The following is a 20,385-nucleotide window of genomic DNA, read 5'->3' as shown; positions in this document are numbered from 1 at the left end:
AAATACTATGCTTTTGTATTCTCCTAAACTAAAGTTTGGACTAAACTGACCAAAAGGTGAATGGTTTCAAAACTTCCCCACATAATACTCCAACTTTTACCTTGTTGACACTACTGAACCTGTCTAAATCAATTTGCGGCCTCTGTGTCCTCATCACCGCTTGTATTCTCACCAGTTTCCTGTAGAGTTACAAGTCCCTTTGTCTCAGTAATTAATATAGATTGTAAATAGTTAAGTCCCAGCAATGATCTTTGCTGCACTACACTAGTAACTACATACCAACTTTGAAATATCCCATTTATCTTTCCTCTCTGCTCCCTGTTGTCTATCAAATCTTTGGTCCATACTATTGGATCACCCTCTAACTCCATGAGTCCTTATCATATACTTTTTGAAAATCCAAATGTGCTATTGAGTAGTTTTTCTTAATCCAGCTGGTTACATCCTCAGCTTTATCGAATACCATTTCCTTTTCGTAAAATGATATTGACTTGTTCTAATTGTAGGAGAAAGTGAGGACTGCAGATGCTCAAGATCAGAGTCGAAAAGTGTGGTGCCGGCAAAGCACAACCAGTCAGGCAGCATCTGAGGAGCAGGAGAGTCGACGTTTTGGGCATAAGCCCTTCGTCAGGAGTCCTGATGAACAGCTTATGTCCAAAACGTTGACTCTCCTGTTCCTCAGATGCTGCCTGACCGACTGTGCTTTTACAACACCGCACTTTTGTTCTAATCATACTCTTGCTTTTCTAAGACTTCCTGACTAATACATTTCCAGCGACACCTCAATGTCTAATTGTCAGGTTAATGATCCTGCAGTTCCCTGTTTCCTATCTGCCTCCCTTCTCGAATAGCAGTATTACATTTCCCAACTTCCAAACTTCTAGTTCCATTCCAGAGTTGAGGGGGTTCAGGAAAAGCCCTTGCCAGTGCATTCATTAACTTTGCAGTAGTCTCTTTCAGAACCGTAGGAGGTCAGCCATCAGGTCCCAGAGTTTTGTTGGATTTGAGGTGATTACATTTTTCCAGCAAAAGCACTAATCCTTCAGTGATCTTCTCGCTTTCTCTAATGTAACTTGTGTCCTCTCCTGTGAAGACAGGCACAAAATCAAGCCTCAAGCAAATGCTGTGCACAAAAATGCAAAGTTCCCAAAATTATGATTTTTTTCTAGGATTCTCAAGGTAGTACATGTCCATGCTGAGGACTTGGTGTTTCAGTATTGTTCATGCCCCGAGCCGAGCTGCCCCTTTAGTGTCACTGGGGTAAAATCCTAGAATCTCATTTAAAAAAGCTCTGTGGACATACTCCAGCAATCAAAGAGGTCAGCCCATTGTCTCCTTTAGCGTGATTCTAGCTGGGCATCATATGAGAGGAAATCCGCATCCCATGAGTAAGTCAACAAACAGTAAAAGGGAAGTGAAAAAATGTTGGGAGAATTGCATGCTTTCAATTTTGAATACCTAAAGGCCAAATTTAGACGTGTCAGATATTTGGAGGAAAAACACATCTTTCTTTTATTTTGTATTAATTTATTCACAGGACTTAGCCAACGCTGATTAGACCAGCATTTATTACCCATCCCTAATTGCCCATAGTGCAGTTACAGACTCAGCCACTTTGCTGTGGGTCTGGAGTCACATGTAGGCCTGACTGGTTAAGAGCAACAGTTTCCTTCCCTGAAATGACATTAGTGAACCACATGTGCTTTTCTGACAATTGACAATGGTTTCATGATCATCATTAGACTCTTTATTCCAAATGTTTATTTATTTCAAATTCCACCATCTGCCATGGTGGGATTTGAACCCAGTCCCTTGATCATTACTTGATTCCCTGGATTAACACAAAAATAGAAAGTGCTAGAGAAACTCAGCAGATCAGGTAGCGTCTGTCGAGAGAGAAACAGAGTTAATGCTTTAAGTCTAATGACCTGTTGTTAGAACCTTATTGGTTGACTGGGTTCAAAACATTAATTCTGCCTTCTCTCAACAGATGCTGCCAAACCAGCTGAATTTCTCCTGCAATTTCTTCTTTTGTTTCATACCTCAAGCATCTGCAGTTCTTTGTTTTAAGTTTGGATAGGGCGGCACGGTGGCACAGTGGTTAGCACTGCTGCCTCACAGCGCCAGAGACCCGGGTTCAATTCCCGCCTCAGGCGACTGACTGTGTGGAGTTTGCACGTCCTCCCCGTGTCTGCGTGGGTTTCCTCCGGGTGCTCCGGTTTCCTCCCACAGTCCAAAGATGTGCAGGCCAGGTGAATTGGCCGTAGTGTTAGGTAAGGGGTAGATGTAGGGGTATGGGTGGGTTGTGCTTCGGCGGGGCGGTGTGGACTTGTTGGGCCGAAGAGCCTGTTTCCACACTGTAAGTAATCTAATCTAATTAATAGTCTGGTGATAACACCAGTAGACCATCATCTGGCCAAAAATTAAAATAATGCTGGTGACTTAACCACATTTCTCCTGCAATTTGTGGCACCCCTTTTCAGAAAGTGGAAGATTCTTCTTTAAACATGCAGATTGGACGTGGATAACGCCATCAGAACCTGACCTGAGGCACATGCACGCTGTTGCAACTTCCTCTCCTGGCTAATCAGTGGAATTGGCAACGGAATAAACTCAGTAAAGGAAGACAATTTTAGCTCTTTGTGTTTGTTGATCAGCCCAAGAAGATGTGCCTCCTCCAAATCTCCACAAGGAGATGTCTGTACCAAACCTAATGGCTATCATGAATAATGAATGGCTTTGTGGGAACAACATGCATAATTCTTTTTATAATGAAAACAACAAGTGCTGGAGATCACAGTGGGTCAGGCAGCATCCATGGAGAGAGAGAGAAACTAATATTTCAAGTCTAGATGACTCTTCATCAGGGCTGCACTGACAAGTGCTCTCCCAGGTTGCTCACAGAAGTGCCCTGGAAATTAAACTACATTCCTGGAGAGTCTGGGATAATCCTTGAGAGTGTTGATCCAGCTGGAGTTAAAACTTTCATGCCTTATACTGCAAGGAGCAAACCCAAGCTTGCTGGGGTGACTATGGGGAAGAGGATAGTCTCACACCCCACTGATCTCTTTGTGCTGTAGCCTGTTGGAGGGGAGGGCTGTATCTGTATATGCGAACATAGAAACAATGTCTATGTACACACAAAACCAGGTAGAAACCAGGAGCATGAGTTTCAGCCCTTTGAGCCTCCTCTGCCATTCAACATGGTAATGGCTGTTCCGTGATCTCAATGCAATATTCCAACTTTCTCCTCGTAACCCATTGCTGCCTTTAACAGCTAAAAATATATGAATTACTTTCTTGAATATATTTGATGTCTTGGCATTCTCAGCCTTCTCTGGAAGAGAATTCCACAGGGTACCACCCTCTGAGTGAAGATTTTTCTCCTCACCTCACGTCTAAAAGGCCTACCCTCTATCCTGAGACCATGAGCACTTGTTCCAAGCTCCTCCCTCCCCTCCCAGTCGGGGAAGCAGCATCCTTGAATCCAGTCAGTTTGGCCCTCCCAAGACCTTACACATATCAATTAGATCCCCTCTCATCCTTTGAAACTCTAGTAAATACTAGGCCGAGCTGAACCAATTTCTGCCCACAGGGCAGCCCTGACTTCCCTGGTATCAGTCTCTTGAGCCTCCAGAGCACTCCCTCTGTGGCAAGTATGTCCTCTCTGGGGTAGGGAGACAGAAGCTGTACACAGTACTCCAGATTGTGAATATATGTCAAAAAGAGCTATCATCCTCTTTCTGACAGATTGAAAGATTTAGATCACGTTTTAGGTCAAATCACCACAGGGCTGCTATCTCATAGAGAGAATCAACTGGTGATAGTTTAACCTGACAGTGCCAAGAGAAGTTGAGAAGGAGAATCCCTCATGGTATCCTCAGCCAGTCTGAGGACTGAACCCACGCTGTTGACATCACTTTGTCAAAAACCAGCTATCTAGTCAACTGAGCTATAAACCACCCCCCCGCCCCCCGAGTTTGATGACACTGTATGTTTAAAACTGATCTTATTCTGAGTTAAGATGTCATTGCTTAGCATTCTGGGCCCATCAGCATTGCCTGAAACTTAATATTCTCAGACTGCAAGCAATTTCAAGTCAATTTCTGCCTCCAGCCCTAAGTAAATCCCTAAAAGATGTGAAAATAACTCATGTTAGTCTACCTGAAGAGGCAGCGAAGATTGTTTATTGACCCAGTCTACTTTAATTGGAGTTGAACTAAAACCAGCAATAAGAAAAAAATAGAAAATTCAAATTGGAAGCAAATAATGGCCTGACATGCCCCTTAAATATGTATCTTTCCCATAATTTGAAGAGTATTCTGTTAGCGGAGAAAACCTTCTAAGAGCAGCTAACCAGGGAGCGATTTGTAACAGGAAGCAAACTGTAGTAACTGCCTCTGGGGCACTCCTATTTTACCTTTGAAATCTTAGAGCTCAAATAATTTCTCTCAGCCTGTCACAGAAATGACAACAGTGCTTCGATGAACTGTCGCAGGCTTCTGAACTGTGAGCTGTTAGACTAATACTTGAGGGCAGCATTTGCGGCAGCTATGAGAGAGATGGGAGAACAGAAGCAATCTTTCTTCCTTCTTCCATAGGCTGTCACCATTGCTGACCATTTGTTGCCAGGCCCTAACTGCCCTTGAACCGAGTGGGTTGTTGGGGCCAGCAAGAGTCAACCACATAGCTGTGAGTCTAAAGCCCCAGGTAGGCCAGACAGTGGCAAGGATGGCAGGTTTTCTAAGGGGCAGCTGGGTTACTTTTCCCTCTCTAAAGATAGTGTGGGTCAATCTACACCAAATAGGCTTCAGTTGAAATGCCCATCAGCCATGATTGAATGGCGGAGTGGACTCGATGAGCCGAATGGCCTTACTTCCACTTCTTTTTCTTACGGCCTTATTCAAGAAGGCAGCTCATCTACCACCTTATCAAGAGCAAATAGGGACAGGCAATAAATGCTGGCCCAGCCAGCGACGCCCATGCCCCATGAGTGAAAAAAAAAAGAAATCCAGAACGATCAATAGAATTTTATTTGATCCGAGTTCTAAGGTGGAGTATTTGTCTGAACCTCTACTTGCACTGCACTAGCTCTCGTCAAGGCTGTCAAATCCTTCCAAATATACAATGTCTGAGCTAACAAGGGCACCAGGCGCAGCAGAGACCACCACCATCGAGCTCCATCCAAGGCACACATCATCCTGATTGGTGGAGGTGATGGTCTTGTGGTATTCTTGCTGAGCTGTTAATCGAGAGACCCAGGTAATGTTCTGAGGAGCCTGGATTGAAATCCTGCCACGGTGGATTTGGGAATTTGACTTCAATAGACATCTGGAATTTAAGTGTTTAATGAGGATTATGAATCCAATGTCAGGAAACATCCCTCTGGCCCAGCGGTCAGCACTACTGCCTCACAGCACCAGGGATCAGAGTTCAATTCCAACCTCGGCAACTGTCTGTATGGTGTTTTCACATTCTCCCCGTGTCTGCAAGGGTTTCCTCCGGATGCTGCAGTTTCCTTCAGGAAGGGAAGCTGCCATCTTTATCTGGATTGGCCAATATATGACTCCAAGGCCCACAGCAGTGTATTTGACTCTTAACGGCCAACTCGGTAATAAATTCTGGCCCAGCCAACGATGCCCTCACCTTATGAATGAAAAAATGAATTTGAACAATATCCCTGTTCCTTTATTGTCACTGGATCAAAATCCTGGGACTTCCTCTCAAACAACATCCCTACCCTACATGGAGTTCAAAAACAGTCTCACACCACCACACCTTCTCAACAAGAACAATTAGGGATGGTCGATAAAGGATGGTGAACAAGCTTGAAAGAATGCAAGGAATTTGCGATAAACCTTTGCACACTACTATTTAAATCTCAGCTGAGGAATTGGGTCCAATTCTGGGCATTACACTTCAGAAAGGACATCAAGCCCTTAGAGTAGGTGCGGAAGACAGCATGACCAGGGATGAGGGTCTTCAGCTGTGTGGAGATACTGTAGAAGCTGGACTTGTGCTGGTGTCCAAAAGCACGTCACTTAACAACCAGAGAACTCAGATTTGCCTAAAAAAAACAGAAGTGTATACTGGGAAAAAAGACATTGAAAAGTAACCCTGAGAAGGGAATTAGATAAATGTGTGAGAGGGAAATTTTTACAGAGTATTGAGGTGAAACTAATTGATAGCTGTACCAGAAAACCAGAACATAGCACGTGGACTGAGTGGTCTCCCAGTCTATTTTAGTCTTTTTTAATCAAGCTGTTTGGATCTGTCATGATACACTTTCATTCAGGAGGATCTTGACCTGGATCTTCTGACCCAGACACTACCACGACACAGAATATAACCTGTTTCATGTTGTGTTTTAGAGTAATTGGCTGTACAGCAGAAATGAGGCAATACAGCTCATCATGGGAATGCATGTTAGTTATTTCCCTCTTTTACACAATTATTCACTTTCCTTTTGAAGTTTGGGCTCTGTTCCGATTCCTGTCTTGGAAGGATACTTTATATAATAACAGATCCCAAATTACTTCAGAGGTGTATTCAATGTGTAAAGAACTTTGGTGAGATCAGTTTATACAATTGTGAGGAGCTCTATCCTCTATTACAAAAATGGGTATCGAATACTTTCTTACCTAATAAAGATGATGCTAGAACCAAGAGGGTTCCTCTTTGAGGAGAAACTGTACCTTGACCTGTAGAAAAGAGGAGGCTGAGGGGTGACCTGGTAGAGATGTTTAAGATTATGGTGAGGTTCAGGTAGCTGCAGGGAAGATGTTGGCATGTGTGGTGGAGACCAACACTAGACCCACAAATAAAAGGTATTCACCAATTGGTTGAATGGGGAATGCAGGAAAAACCACTTCACCTGCAGAATGCCGTAAATGTGGAGCTTTCGACCAGGAGGAATAGCTGAGGTGATAAACATCAATGCATTAGGTAGAAGTTGAATAAGTGGAAAAAACTTTGTCTGTATTGGTAAGGTTGAATTCAGAGAATTAGGAGATGGTTCATTTGGAGTGTAAATACGCTCCAAATGGACCAGATTAGATCCCCTCAAAGTATTTTAAGGAGGTATCATAGACCCAAACTTTTTCTTATTTTAAAGTCAAAAGTGATGTGCCATGTTCCAGATGCAATATGTCTTGTCAAACTACTCGACAATAAGCAAAACACAATTTCTTCAAACACTATAGTTAACATACAACAAATGAAAGAAGAACTTGGAAAACATAACAGAATAATAGCTAACTATTACTAATTAACTGTTCCAATGTAGCAACATCCCATAAACACATCCCTTGGCAAAAAGGCAAATTCAGAAATCAGATTTCCTCACATACAACACCCACAGTGGGAAGAGAAACCCCAGCTTCTAGCTGTATGAGAGAGGGCAAAAAACTAGCTTCTACTTCTTCAAAACTCCAACAGCTTCTGCTGAATCTGCAAACTAAAAATAAAAACTAGAAATCCTAGTCTGTGAGAGAAGGCCACACCCATCCAGGCTGCTTCTATTGTTCCAACTTTAAAAAGAAAGCCAAGGCCTTACAAGCTGTTTATGTCAACACAAACTGCTCAACTTCTCTTGTTCAATCTCTGTCTTAAAAAATAGTGGGACAAAATATACCTCTTGGAGCATATTCACAGCTGAACTGCTCCATCCCAGGAACCAACCTGGTCTGCAATCTTTCCATGGCAGTCATATCCTTCCTATAGTGAGGTGATCGGAACTGCACACTATACTCCAATTGTGGCCTAACCAGAGTTCTGTACAGTTCCAACATGACCTCCCTGCTCTTATAATCTATGCTTCGCCTGATAAGCTATGCCTTCTTAACCAAACTATTAACCCATCCTCCTGCTTTCAGGGATCTGTGGTCAAGAACCCCACGAACCCTGTGTTCATCTGAGCTAAACACTGTCTAGGGTCACGGTGAGGAAAGTTTGTCGCGTTGCAAAATAATGAGAAGAGACAAGTTTTCCAGTTAATTTTTGTGAAAGGAATAAAGGCTCTTGTCAGGCACAAAGATTGAGCTACACAGGGAAAAAAAAGTAATAAAGTGGAGCTAAATGATCTTAGCAAGCCGGACCTCACTGCATAAAGATTTCTGTGTGCAATAAACTGACTTCTCCACATCTCTAATATGGATTGATACTGTCATGCAGAAAGGTAATTTATCCCCAGAGGTTATTGTAAGGAAATGATTGTGAATGTGGTCCTATGTGGTTTATATCAAAGAGTACAGCGCACAGTAATTGAGTATGGAACTTATTTCACAAGCAGAAAAGACTCATAACTCAACAATGACAGTATTATGAACGAGCTCTGAGTTATTATTTGCTTGGGAGTGAAGCTCTGCTCGCCTGCCACCAGTATGTATGCTAACCGAGGAAACCGGTGACTGACTAACAGTTTCAACAATGCTGACTCAGCAAACCACACACCCCCCCTGCCCTTCCCGTCCCACCAGCATTCCCCACAATCCTGCCCCCCACCCTCCCCCCCCAAAATATAGACCCATAGAATTGGTCCCCTGAGTCTGGAATGACAAAACTACAATGCAACATACTCTAGTCCCACTTTGTCGCAATGGGCCCGTTTCATGAATGTTATGATATCTCAAGTGCTCATTTCAAGGCTTTTAAAGGCTGTGAGTTTTCTTGCCTCAACTACACTCCCAGGCACTACATTCCAGACCCCCACCACCCTCTGGATGAAAATGTCCTTCAAATCCCCTCAGAACTTCCTGCCTTTCGTTTTAAAATTATGCCATTTTTGATTGACCCTTCGACCCTGTCCATGGTTTTCATACACGTCTATCAGGTCCCCCCCTCAGCCTGATCTGCACCAAAGAAAACATTCCGAGTCTATCCAGCCTCTCTTCATCATTGAAATTATGAATCGCCAAAAACTAGTGTCCAAGTTCATCAGGTAATAGGGAAGGCAAATGGATCATTAGCCTTTATTTCAAAGCCAATGGAATATAAAAGTAGTGAGGTTTTGTGAAAAGGCATTCATCAGACCACAATTGAAATATTATAAACAGCTTTGAGCCCCTTATCCGAGGAAAGATTTGAGTCCTTGGAAGCAGTCCACAGAGAAGGTTCACAGGCCTGATACTAGATGTGGAGAAACTGTCTTATGAGGAGAGGCTGAGTAGATTGGGCCTGTACTCATTGAACATAGAACATTATAGCACAGTGAGGGCCTTTGGGCCATCGATGTTGTGCCAACCTGTGAAGTCAATCTGAAGCCCATCTAACTGACACAATTCCATTCTCGTCCATATGCCTATCAATGACCATTTAAATGTCCAAAAAATTGGCGAGTCTACAACTGTTGCAGGCAGTGTGTTTCACGCTCCTACTATTTTCTGAGTAAAGAAACTACCTCTGACATCTGTCCTATATCTATCACCCCTCAGTTTGAAGCGATGTCTTCTTGTGCTAACCATCATCATCTGAGGAAAAGGGCTCTCACTGTCCATTCGATCTAACCCTCTGATTATCTTATATGTCTCAATTAAGTCACCTTTTAACCTTCTTCTCTCTAATGAAAACAGCCTCAAATCCCTCAAACTTTCCTTGTAAGATCTGCCCTCTATACCAGGCAGCATACTAGTAAACCTCCTCTGCACCCTTTCCAAAGTTTCCGCATCCTTCCTATAATGCGGCAACTAGAATTGCACACAATACTCCAAATGTGGCTACACCAGAGTTTTTGTACAGCTGCAGCATTACCTCATGGTTCCGAAACTCAATCCCTCTGCTAATAAATGCTAACACACCGTATACACCTTCTTAACAACCCCTATCAACCTCCGTGGCAACTTTGAAAGATGTATGTACATGGACACTGAGATTTCTCTGTTCACCTACACAACCAAGAATCATACCATTTGCCCAGTACTCTTTATTCCTGTTACTCCTTCCAAAGTGAATCACCTCACAGTTTTCTGCATTAAAGTCCATTCGCCACCTCTCAGCCCAAGTTTAGAAGAGGTGACCTTTATTGATATGAATTGCATTGTCAGCAGCCTCAGGCTCCAAAGTGGCTCGCAGTGGCTTCCAACCCCTGATTGGCCAATGACTTTAGGCAGGGGGTGGAACGTTGCAGGATGTGGCATGCTGAAAAACCCAACAAGTGATCACTCAAATGCCCGATAGGCACAAGATCCCGTCAGCCTTCACGTTTATGGTGGTTATATGGGTTACAGTGCCCATTCCAAAATAAACTAGAAAATCCCAATCTTATTCTGTGAGGTTGTACAACAGCAATTTAGAGACATAGGATCTGTCAATGATATCATGGTGGCTCAGTGGTTAGCAGTGCTACCTTATAGTGCCAGGTTCCCAGGTTCAATACCAGCTTTGGGTGACTGTTTGCATGCTCCTCTGTGGGTTTTCTTCAGGTGATTAGATTAGATTAGATTACTTTACAGTGTGGAAACAGGCCCTTCGGCCCAACAAGTCCACACCGACCCGCCGAAGCGCAACCCACCCATACCCCTACATTTACCCCTTACCTAACACTACGGGCAATTTAGCATGGCCAATTCACCCTAACCTGCACATCTTTGGACTGTGGGAGGAAACCGGAGCACCCGGAGGAAACCCACACAGACACAGGGAGAACGTGCAAACTCCACACAGTCAGTCGCCTGAGTCGGGAATTGAACCCAGGTCTCTGGCGCTGTGAGGCAGCAGTGCTAACCACTGTGCCACCGTGCCGCCCACGGTGTTATGGTTTCTCTCCCACAGTCCAGTTTAGAAGGCTGAGAGGGGATCTAGTTGAGACGTATAAGATTATTAAAGAATTGGACACTCTGGAGGCTGGAGGCAGGAAGCATGTTTCCGCTGATAGGTGAGTCCCGAACCAGAGGACACAGTTTAAAAATAAGGAGTAGGCCACTTAGAACAGAGTTGAGGAGAAACTTCTTCACCCAGAGAGTGGTGGGTGTATGGAATGCTCTGCCCCAGAGGGCTGTGGAGGCCAAGTCTCTGGATACTTTCAGGAAAGAATTGGATAGAGCTCTTAAGGAAAAGTGGAATCAAGGGTTATGGGGATAAGGTGGGAACAGGATACTGATTGTGGATGATCAGCCATGATCATAATGAATGGTGGTGCTGCCTACTCCTGCACCTATTGTCTATTGTCCAAAGATGTGCGGGTGAAGTGGATTGTCCATGGTAAAGGTGGAGTTACGGGGATAAGGTGGGATACTCTTCAGAGGATTGGTGCAGACGCGATTGCCTGAATGCCCTCAGTCTGCACTGTAGGGATTCTGTGATTCTATGAGAGGATCCCACATGAGTTAGCAGAGTCTCTGAGCAGTGGTTTTGTCACTTCCTTTGTTTGCTAGTTAAGAAGTAGACTTGATGTTTGATTTTCTAAGTTTATTAGCTCGGGGATGAATTTTGATCTCATTGTTCTGCCTGAGGACCGACAGTTCAAAATGTGCAATTCCATATTCCAGTGCAAATGAATTTGCCTTAATAATCACTGATTCTTGTTTTGGAATGTTGATCATGCACTGAGAAGAGATGAACTTGTTCATGCACTAGAAAATTAGTGACACCCGAGGCTGCCGAACTGACAGTTTGAACAATGCCAAAAAACAAATCAAGAACACAGTAAATAACAGCGCCCCAGATATCTTTGTACACTTTGCCACAGAGTACAATGATGACACCTTCAACGATGCATGAATATTTCACCCACTCCACTGTTGGAGTGTAAAATTCATGAATTTGGAGCATCAGAATACAACTTGTTTAGCCTCACATTTACCCTCATGTAGCTCATGTGAATTAAGTACTTCTGTAATTTATTACCCTGAGCTCATTTAATTCAGATGAATGTTTGGCCTTTAGTGCCAGCGAAGGAAATTTGATAAGCCAGTCCCTTTTGAGTTTTATGTACATTTTATCAATATGGATTTCATAATGTAGATCCCAGCTTGTCATCAGTCTTCAGTCAGATTGTCATGAAATCACCCGAACTTAAAGATTAATCTCCAGGACTCTGTGGTCACAGGAGAAAATTTATAATGACATGAAAAAATAGTGTTTCAAAACAACAGATTTTTTTTGAACACCTTTGTTCATTACCAGTACTTGTCAAAGTGTTGGACATTGGAGGTTAAAAAGAAAAGGTCTATTGGATTGTTAGTGAAGAGCCTAGTTGTTTTCTGATTGTATAGGAAGGCCATCTACTTTAGCTCAGTTGGCTGGATGGCAGAGTGATGCCAACAGTATGGGTTCAATTCCCACACTAGCTAAGGTTACCATGAAGGACTGTCCTTCTCAACCTCTCCCCTTGCCTGAGGTGTGATGACCCTCAAGTTAAATGATCACAAGTTGTTTTCTGCTAATGAGACAGCAGCTCTACAATCCAGTAGAGCATCATTCTACTGTTTGAAGAACAGTGTTGGGTGACAGGAGATGTGGCATGGTGACTGGAGACAAGATGGAACGTTCAGAAGTTGGCAAAGTCTATTGATAGAAATGATGTGCATTGTGGCCATTAAATGGGAGAGCACCCATTTATGGGCGGCATGGGGGCATAGTGGTTAGCACTGCTGCCTCACGGCACCAGAGACCCGGGTTCAATTCCCGCCTCAGGCAACTGACTGTGGAGTTTGTACATTCTCCCCATGTCCATGTGGCTTTTCTCCGGGTGCTCCGGTTTCCTCCCAAAATGTGCAGGTCAGGTGAATTGGCCATGCTAAATTGCCCGTAGTGTTAGGTGCAGGGGTAAACATAGGGGAATGGATCTGGGTGGGGGCAGGTTGGTGTGGACATTTTGGGCCAAAGGACCTGTTTCCACACTGTAAGTAATCTAATCTAACCTAAAACCTGTAGCTAGTAATCCAAAACAGGACCAGACATGTAACAGGTCAATCTGCATTTGTGGATGGTAGGAAAATAGTTTATGTCAGAAACAAAAATCAATGGTCTTGATTTGTGGTTCAGTATCTGAGGTGATTTAAAATGGGACAATGGAAATTGCATCATATCCTCATCAGCAATACAACTTATGATGTGACTGCAGTTTAGTGAAAGGGTTTTTTTTGGCAAAACTGACATATAAAGAAAGATTGGATAGCATGGGCTTGTCCTCTCTGGAATTTAGAAGAATGAAGGGGGAATCTCAGAGAACCATACAAAATCCTGACAAAAATGGACAGGTTAGATGCAGGAAGAATGTTCTCAAAGTTGGGGAAGCCCAGAACTAGGGGTCATGGGGTAAGCTAATCAGGACTGAGATGAGGAAGAATTTCTTCAATGTGAGAGTTGTGAACCTGGGTAGTTCTCTCCCACTGAAAGCTGTTGAGGCTAGTTTGTTAGTGGTATTCAAGATGGAGCTGGATGTGGGCCCTTGCGGCTAAAGGGATCAAGGCGTATGGAGAGAGTGCGGGAGTGGGATACTGAAATTGCATGTTCAGCCATGATCGTATTGAATGGTAGTGCAGGGTTGAAGGGTTGAACGGCGTACTCCTGCACCTATTATCTATGTTTCTATCTTTTCCAGAATCTCTTGCTGACTCCCAAATTTCAAGTTACAGTTAGCAGGCTACAGAAGCTGTGGAGAAAGTGAGGACTGCAGATCCTGGATAGCCAGAGTTGGAAAATATGGTGCTGGAAAAGTACAGCAGATCAGGCAGCATCTGAAAAGCAGGAGAGTCAACATTTTGGGCATAAGTCTTTCATCAGGAAGGCGTATGAACTGCTGTGCTTTTCCAGTGCCACACTTTTCGACCATAGAGAAACTGTGCTGCCTCTCCCTGAGCAGAGATGGCAGAGGGCGTTTGATTTTAAACTTATGAGAAGTTTAGATGGAACAACTACAGAGAGTCTGGTGGCTGATGGGTAGACTTGACAATCGAACTGAAGGCAAGGTGAGAGCAATGGTTGGACAGGAAGTGGCATGGACTACCTGATGTAACGGTAGATATACTTGCAGTAGTAGGGGAGCTGGATAAAGATGAAAAAGAAGAAAAGTTAGAGAGATATGGGGAGAAGAAGCAGGGCAGTGGAACTAACTGTGAAACAACTGACATAAATTTGATACTACACCAAGAATCTGTGACACAGTTTCTGAAATATATTCAGCATTGCAGATTTATTTTCCCTTAACCAAACAATGGTAAGGATTAACCAACCAACTTGAGCAGGACTTCAGTGTTGTGAGATGAATAGAATTGATTTCTCCTATGGTGTTTGTGTTCCCCTCCCCAGATAGTTTTCATAAACATCAGACAGCAGTTTGAATCTTTTGATGCTGTCAAATTGTTTGCATTAGTATTCAGAATAAGTGTACAAAAGCTTACAAGGAGGAGGCATTGCTGTCTTATTGCCGACTTGCAGAGGTAATAAAACATTTACGTCTGCCACTGAACTAAATCTGACTTCTTCTGCTCTGTCCATTTTTGTGATCGACAGGTTGTTTATAAAAACAATGACATCAGGCTGGAGCTGTCACGCCTGGCGAGGATCAAGGATCCCAAGATGAAAATCCATGGCGACGTTGTCTTCACATGCGAGAACGTCGCCACCCTTGACCCCATCTCGTTCGAGACACCGGAGGCGTACATCAGCTTGCCAAAGTGGAACACCAAGAAGATGGGCTCAATTTCCTTTGATTTCCGCACCTCGGAGCCCAGTGGCCTCATTCTGTTCACTCACGGAAAGCCACAGGAGAGGAAAGACCTGAGGAGCCTGAAGAAAACCAAAGTGGACTTCTTCGCCGTTGAGCTCTTGGATGGAAACCTGTTCTTGCTCCTGGATATGGGCTCCGGTGCGATCAAAATCAAATCCACAACCAGGAAGGTGAATGACGGGGAATGGTATCACGTGGATATACAACGGGATGGTAGATCAGGTGAGAGACATTACGAAATATCGAAACCGATTGACAAGTTTGCCAAGAGTGAAAACAGAAAGTAAAATTGAAAGTGCATATTCCTTTCCCAGAGGACAAAAGAGTCATAAGAGCAGTAAGGTTTGGCAGAGGATGAGAGCTGACTGCATTCTGATAAATGTGCAGCAGACTGGCTTGAAAGAGGAATGGGATTTTGCTTTACCCTTGCAACATCATGTGAGGTCAAAATCAGTCTTCCCTGTTAACATGATTTCTGACTTCTACCATGTTTCCAGCAGGATAGAAAAAAAAGATTAAAATATTGTCCCTCTCTGTCAAAACCAAAAGAAAATACAATGAGTTTAAATTGTTTTTTTTTCATTCATGGGATGACGACATTAGAACATAGAACATAAAACAGTACAGCACAGAACAGGCCCTTCAGCCCATGATGTTGTGCCGACCATTGATCCTCATGTAAGGTAAACCTAATGTACGAACCCTCAAATTTCTCTGACCATATGCATGTCCAGCAGTCTCTTAAATATCCCCAATGACCTCACTTCCACAACTGCTGCTGGCAGTGCATTCCATGCTCCCACAACTCTCTGCGTAAAGAACCCACCTCTGACATCCCCTCGATACATTCTGCCAAAAAGCTTAGAACTATGACCCCTTGTGTTAACAATTTCTGCCCTGGGAAAAAGTCTTTGGCTATCAACTCTATCTATGCCTCTCATTATCTTGTACACCTCAATTAGGTCCCCTCTCCTCCTGTTTTTTTCCAATGAATAAAGTCCGAGCTCAGTCAACCTCTCTTCATAAGATAAGCCCGCCAGTCCAGGCAGCATCCTGGTAAACCTCCTCTGAACCCTCTCCAAAGCATCCACATCTTTACTATAATAGGACGACCAGAACTGGACACAGTATTCCAAGGTAAAAACAATGACTGCAGATGCTGTAAACCAGATTCTGGATTAGTGGTGCTGGAAGAACACAGCAGTTCAGGCAGCATCCAAGTAGCTTCGAAATCGATGTTTCGGGCAAAAGCCCTCCATCAGGTATTCCAAGTGCAGTCTAACCAAAGTTTTATAGAGCTACAACAAGATCTCATGGCTCTTAAACTCAATCCCCCTGTTAATGAAAGCCAAAACACCATATACTTTCTTAACAACCCTGTCCACTTGGGTGGCCATTTTAAGGGATCTATGTACCTGCACACCAAGATCCCTCTGTTCCTCCACACTGCCAAGAATCCTATCCTTAATCCTGTACTCAGCTTTCAAATTCGACCTTCCAAAATGCATCACCTTGCAAATATCCAGGTTGAACTCCATCTGCCACCTCTCAGCCCATCTCTGCATCCTGTCAATGTCCCGTTGCAGCCTACAACAGTCCTCTATACTGTCAATGACACCTCCAACCTTTGTGTCATCTGTAAACTTGCTGACCCATCCTTCAATCTCCTCATCCAAGTCATTAATAAAAATTACAAAGAGTAGAGGCCCAAGGACAGAGCCCTGTGGAACACCACTCACCACTGATTTCCAGGCAGAATGCTTTCCTTCCACTATCACTCGCTGTCTTCTGTCGAACAGCCAATTCTGTATCCAGAGAGCTAAATTTCCCTGTATCCCATTCCTCCTGACCTTCTGAATGAACCTACCATGGGGAACATTATTAAATGCCTTGCTGAAGTCCAGATACACCACATCCACCGCTCTAGCCTCATTAACCTGTCTAGTAACATCCTCAAAGAACTCAATAAGATTTGTGAGGCATGACCTGCCCCTCACAAAGCCGTGCTGACTGCCTTTAATCAAGCCATGCTCTTTCAGATAGTCATAAATCCTATCCCTCAGAATCCTTTCTAACACTTTACAGACAACAGATGTGTGACTTACTGGTTTGTAATTGCCAGGGATTTCCCTATTTCCTTTCTTGAAGAGAGGAATTATATTTGCCTCCCTCCAGTCCTTAGGTACGACTCCAGTGGAGAGCGAGGATGCAAAGATCTTCGCAAGCAGTGAAGCAATCACATTTTTCACTTTCCAGAGCAGCCAAGGACAAATCTGGTCTGGTCCTGGCGACTTGTCAATCTTAATGTTTGTCAAAATTTTCAGCACATCAGCTTCCTCAATCTCTATCCGTTTCAGCATGCTTACCTGCTCCTCAATGGTTTCATTAACTACAAAGTCTTTCTCTTTAGTAAAGTAGCAAAAAACTCATTTAGGGCTTCCCCTACCTCCTCAGACTCTATATACAAGTTCCCTATGCTATCCTTGATCAGCCCTACTCTTTCTTTGATCATTCTCTTATTCCTCACATAGGTGTAAAATGCCTTTGGATTCTCCCGAATCCTTCCTGCCAAGCCTTTTTTGTGCCCTCTCCTGGATCTCCTCAGACCATTTTTGAGCTCCTTCCTTGCCTGCTGTAATCCTCTAGAGCTGAGCAAGACCTCCACCTTACATAATCTGCCTTCTTTCTTTTGACGAGAAGCTCCTTCGCTCTCGTCATCCAAGGTTCCTTTATCTTACCCCTTCTTGCCTGTCTAACAACTGTTCCTTAAATAGTGTCCACATGTCTATAGTGCCCTTTTCATGGAACAGTTGCTCCCAGTCCATGCTTCTCAACTCACGTCTGATAACATCATAGTTTCCTTTTCCCCAATTAAATATCCTCCCATTGTGCCTGCTTCTCTCCTTCTCCATAGCTATGTAGAATGTGAGGCAGTTGTGGTCACTATCACCAAAATGCTCTCCCACCGCAAGATCTGACACCTGCCCCGGCTCATTGTCAAGCACCAAATCCAAAATGGCCTCTCCCCTCATCAGCCTGTCAACGTACTGAGTTAGGAAACCGTCCTGAACGCACCTTACAAAAACAGCTCCTTCCAAACCATCTGCTCGAAGGAGGTTCCAATCAATATTGGGAAAGTTAAAGTCACCCATTACAACAACCCTACTACATTCACACTTTTCCAAACTCTGCTGACCTATGCTTTCTTCAATCTCCCTGCTGTTATTGGGGGGCCTGTCGTAAACCCCTAATGAGGTGACTGCTCCCTTACTGTTCCTAATTTCCACCCATACTGACTCAGTAGGCAGACCCTCCTCGACAATGGTAACTTCTGTAGCTGTGATACCCTCTCTGATTAGCAGTGCTACACTCCCTCCTCTTTTTTTCCCCCCTCCCTATTCTTTTTAAATATTCTAAACCTTGGAACATCCAGCAACCAATCCTGCCCCTGACAAACCCACGTTTCTGTTATGGCCACAACATCATAGCACCAGGTACTGATCCATGCTCTAAGCTCATCACTTTTATTCCTGATACTCCTTGCATTAAAGCAAACACACTTTAGCCGATCCCTTGGTTCTTTCCCAGGAAATTCCTTCCCACTGGCTGCGCTACCTCTTGCTATTACCTCATCTCCATCAACTCTCACCACCGGTATATAGCTCAGGTTCCCACCCCCTTGCCATACTAGTTTAAACCCTCCTGAACCACTCGAGCAAACCTTCCACCCAGGACATTTGGTCCCTTTCCAGTTCAGGTGCAACCTGTCCTTCATGTACAGGTCCAACCTTCCCCAGAAGGCATCCCAATTATCTACATATCTGAAGCCCTCCCTCCTATACTAGCTCCGCAGCCACGTGTTAAGCTGCGCCCGCTCCCTGTTCCTCATCTCGTTATCTCATGGCACCAGTAGTAAACACGAGAACACTACTCTGTTCGTCCTGCTCTGCAGCTTCCACCCTAACTCCCTGAAATCACTCTTTATATCCTCGATCCTTTTCCTGGCTGTATCATTGGTGCCAATATGTAACACGAGTTTTGACTGTTCGCCCTCCCCTTTCAGAATCTTATACACCTGATCGGAGACGTCCCGGACCCTGACACCAGGGAGGCAACATACCTTCTGGGAATCCCGATTCTGACCACAAAATCTCCTGTCAATTCTCCTAACAATCGAGTCTCCTACATCTAGCGCTTTTCTATTCTGCCCCTTTCCCTGCTGGGTCACAGTGTCAGGCTCAGTGCCAGAGAACTGACCACTATGGCCTTCCTCAGGTATTGTTGGCTAGGCCAGCATTTATTGCCCATCCCTAATTGCCCAGAGGGAAGTCGAGAGTCAACCACATTGCTGTGGGTCTGGAGTCACATGTAGGGCAGACCAGGAAAGGACTGCAGTTTCCTTCCCTAAACTGAACCAGATGAGTTTTTCTGGCAATCGGCAATGGATTCCAAATTGGTCAGCATTGTAGACAGCCGTGACAATAGCATAAAATCACAACAGAATGTTGATAGTTTAGACATATGGGCAAAGCTATGGCAGGTGCATTTTAATAGGAGGAAGTGTGAGGGTATCCCTTTCAGACCGAGAAAGGATAGATCAGGTCAGTTTGTTTTAGAAGGCAAGAGTGACAGTAATATGCATTGTTGGGGGAATTAAACTATTCTTACAGATTGTTTTTACGGTATAACAAGATAAAACATATACATATATCTCAGAATTAATTATTACTTCAGTATTACAAATTGATTTTCTGAGAAAGAATTATTTTTCTCCAAATTGATTAAAAAAAAGTCATGTAAATGGAATACAGTGTGCGATTCTGATCTCCCTGCTGTAGAAAGGATGATATGAAACTTAAAAAGATGCAGAAAGGTTTACAAGGATGTTGCCAGGGTTGGAGGGTTTGAGCTCCAGGGAGAGGCTGAATAGACTGGGGCTATTTTTGCGGGAGTGCTGGAGGCTGAGGAGTGACCTTACAGAGGGTTCATAAAATCATGAAGGGCATGGATAGGGTAAATAGGCAAAGTTGTTTCCCCAGGGTGGGAGAATCCAAAACTAGAGGGCATAGGTTCAGGGTGAGAGGGGAGAGATATAAAGGGGACCCAAGAGGCAACTTTTTCACGCAGAAGGTGGTACGTGTATGGAATGAGCTGCCAGAGGAAATGGTGGAGGCTGGTACAATTCCAACATTTAAAAGGCATCTGGATGGGTGTATGAATAGGGAGCGGTTAAAAGGAATTGGGCCAAATACTGGCAAATGGGACTAGATTGATTTAGGATATCTGGTTGGCATGGACGAGTTGGACAGAAGGGTCTGTTTCTGTGCTGTACATCTCTAAGACTCTATAAATGAAGAAGTTTATTGTTAAAACATTTGAGATATAAGACATGTTGAAGGCATACAGAATATATAGTAATGACCATTGTTCCAGTGTTATATAGGGAGAAACATAAAAGGATCCAGAACAAGAGAGTGAAGTATAGGATCATTTACAAAAGAAGCAAATGTGACATGAGGAGAAAACCTTTCATTATGCAAGTAGTTAGGGTCTGGAGTGTGGTGGAGGCAACTTACAATTGAGGTATTTAAGAAGACACTGGATTATTGTTTAAATTGAAGTAATGAACAGGTTTGGGGGTAAAGTAGAAGAATTTAGCAAGCCAGTGCAGACACAATGGGCTGAATAGCCTTCTTTCATAGAACATCGAATAGTGC

General features: G+C 43.7%; 1 protein-coding gene across 31 annotated transcripts in view; it reads left to right on the top strand.

Annotated features, from left to right (window-relative positions):
- nrxn3a (neurexin 3a) overlaps window positions 1–20,385 on the top strand; it is a 2,037,428-nt gene that overhangs the window by 673,143 nt on the left and 1,343,900 nt on the right. For all 31 annotated transcript variants that reach the window (XR_011960408.1, XR_011960407.1, XR_011960406.1 and 28 more), the window contains one exon: window positions 14,452–14,890. Coding sequence is in view for 27 of the 31 variants with exons in the window: in XM_072568150.1 (XP_072424251.1) it covers window positions 14,452–14,890 (439 nt within the window). In the remaining 4 variants the exon portion in view is untranslated. The remainder of the gene's footprint in view (window positions 1–14,451; window positions 14,891–20,385) is intronic.

This window comes from Chiloscyllium punctatum, chromosome 4 (genome assembly GCF_047496795.1).
Source record: "Chiloscyllium punctatum isolate Juve2018m chromosome 4, sChiPun1.3, whole genome shotgun sequence".
Classification (NCBI taxonomy): domain Eukaryota; kingdom Metazoa; phylum Chordata; class Chondrichthyes; order Orectolobiformes; family Hemiscylliidae; genus Chiloscyllium; species Chiloscyllium punctatum.
Note: the sequence above shows the minus strand (reverse complement) of the source record. Positions and strands in the feature narration are given on the sequence as shown.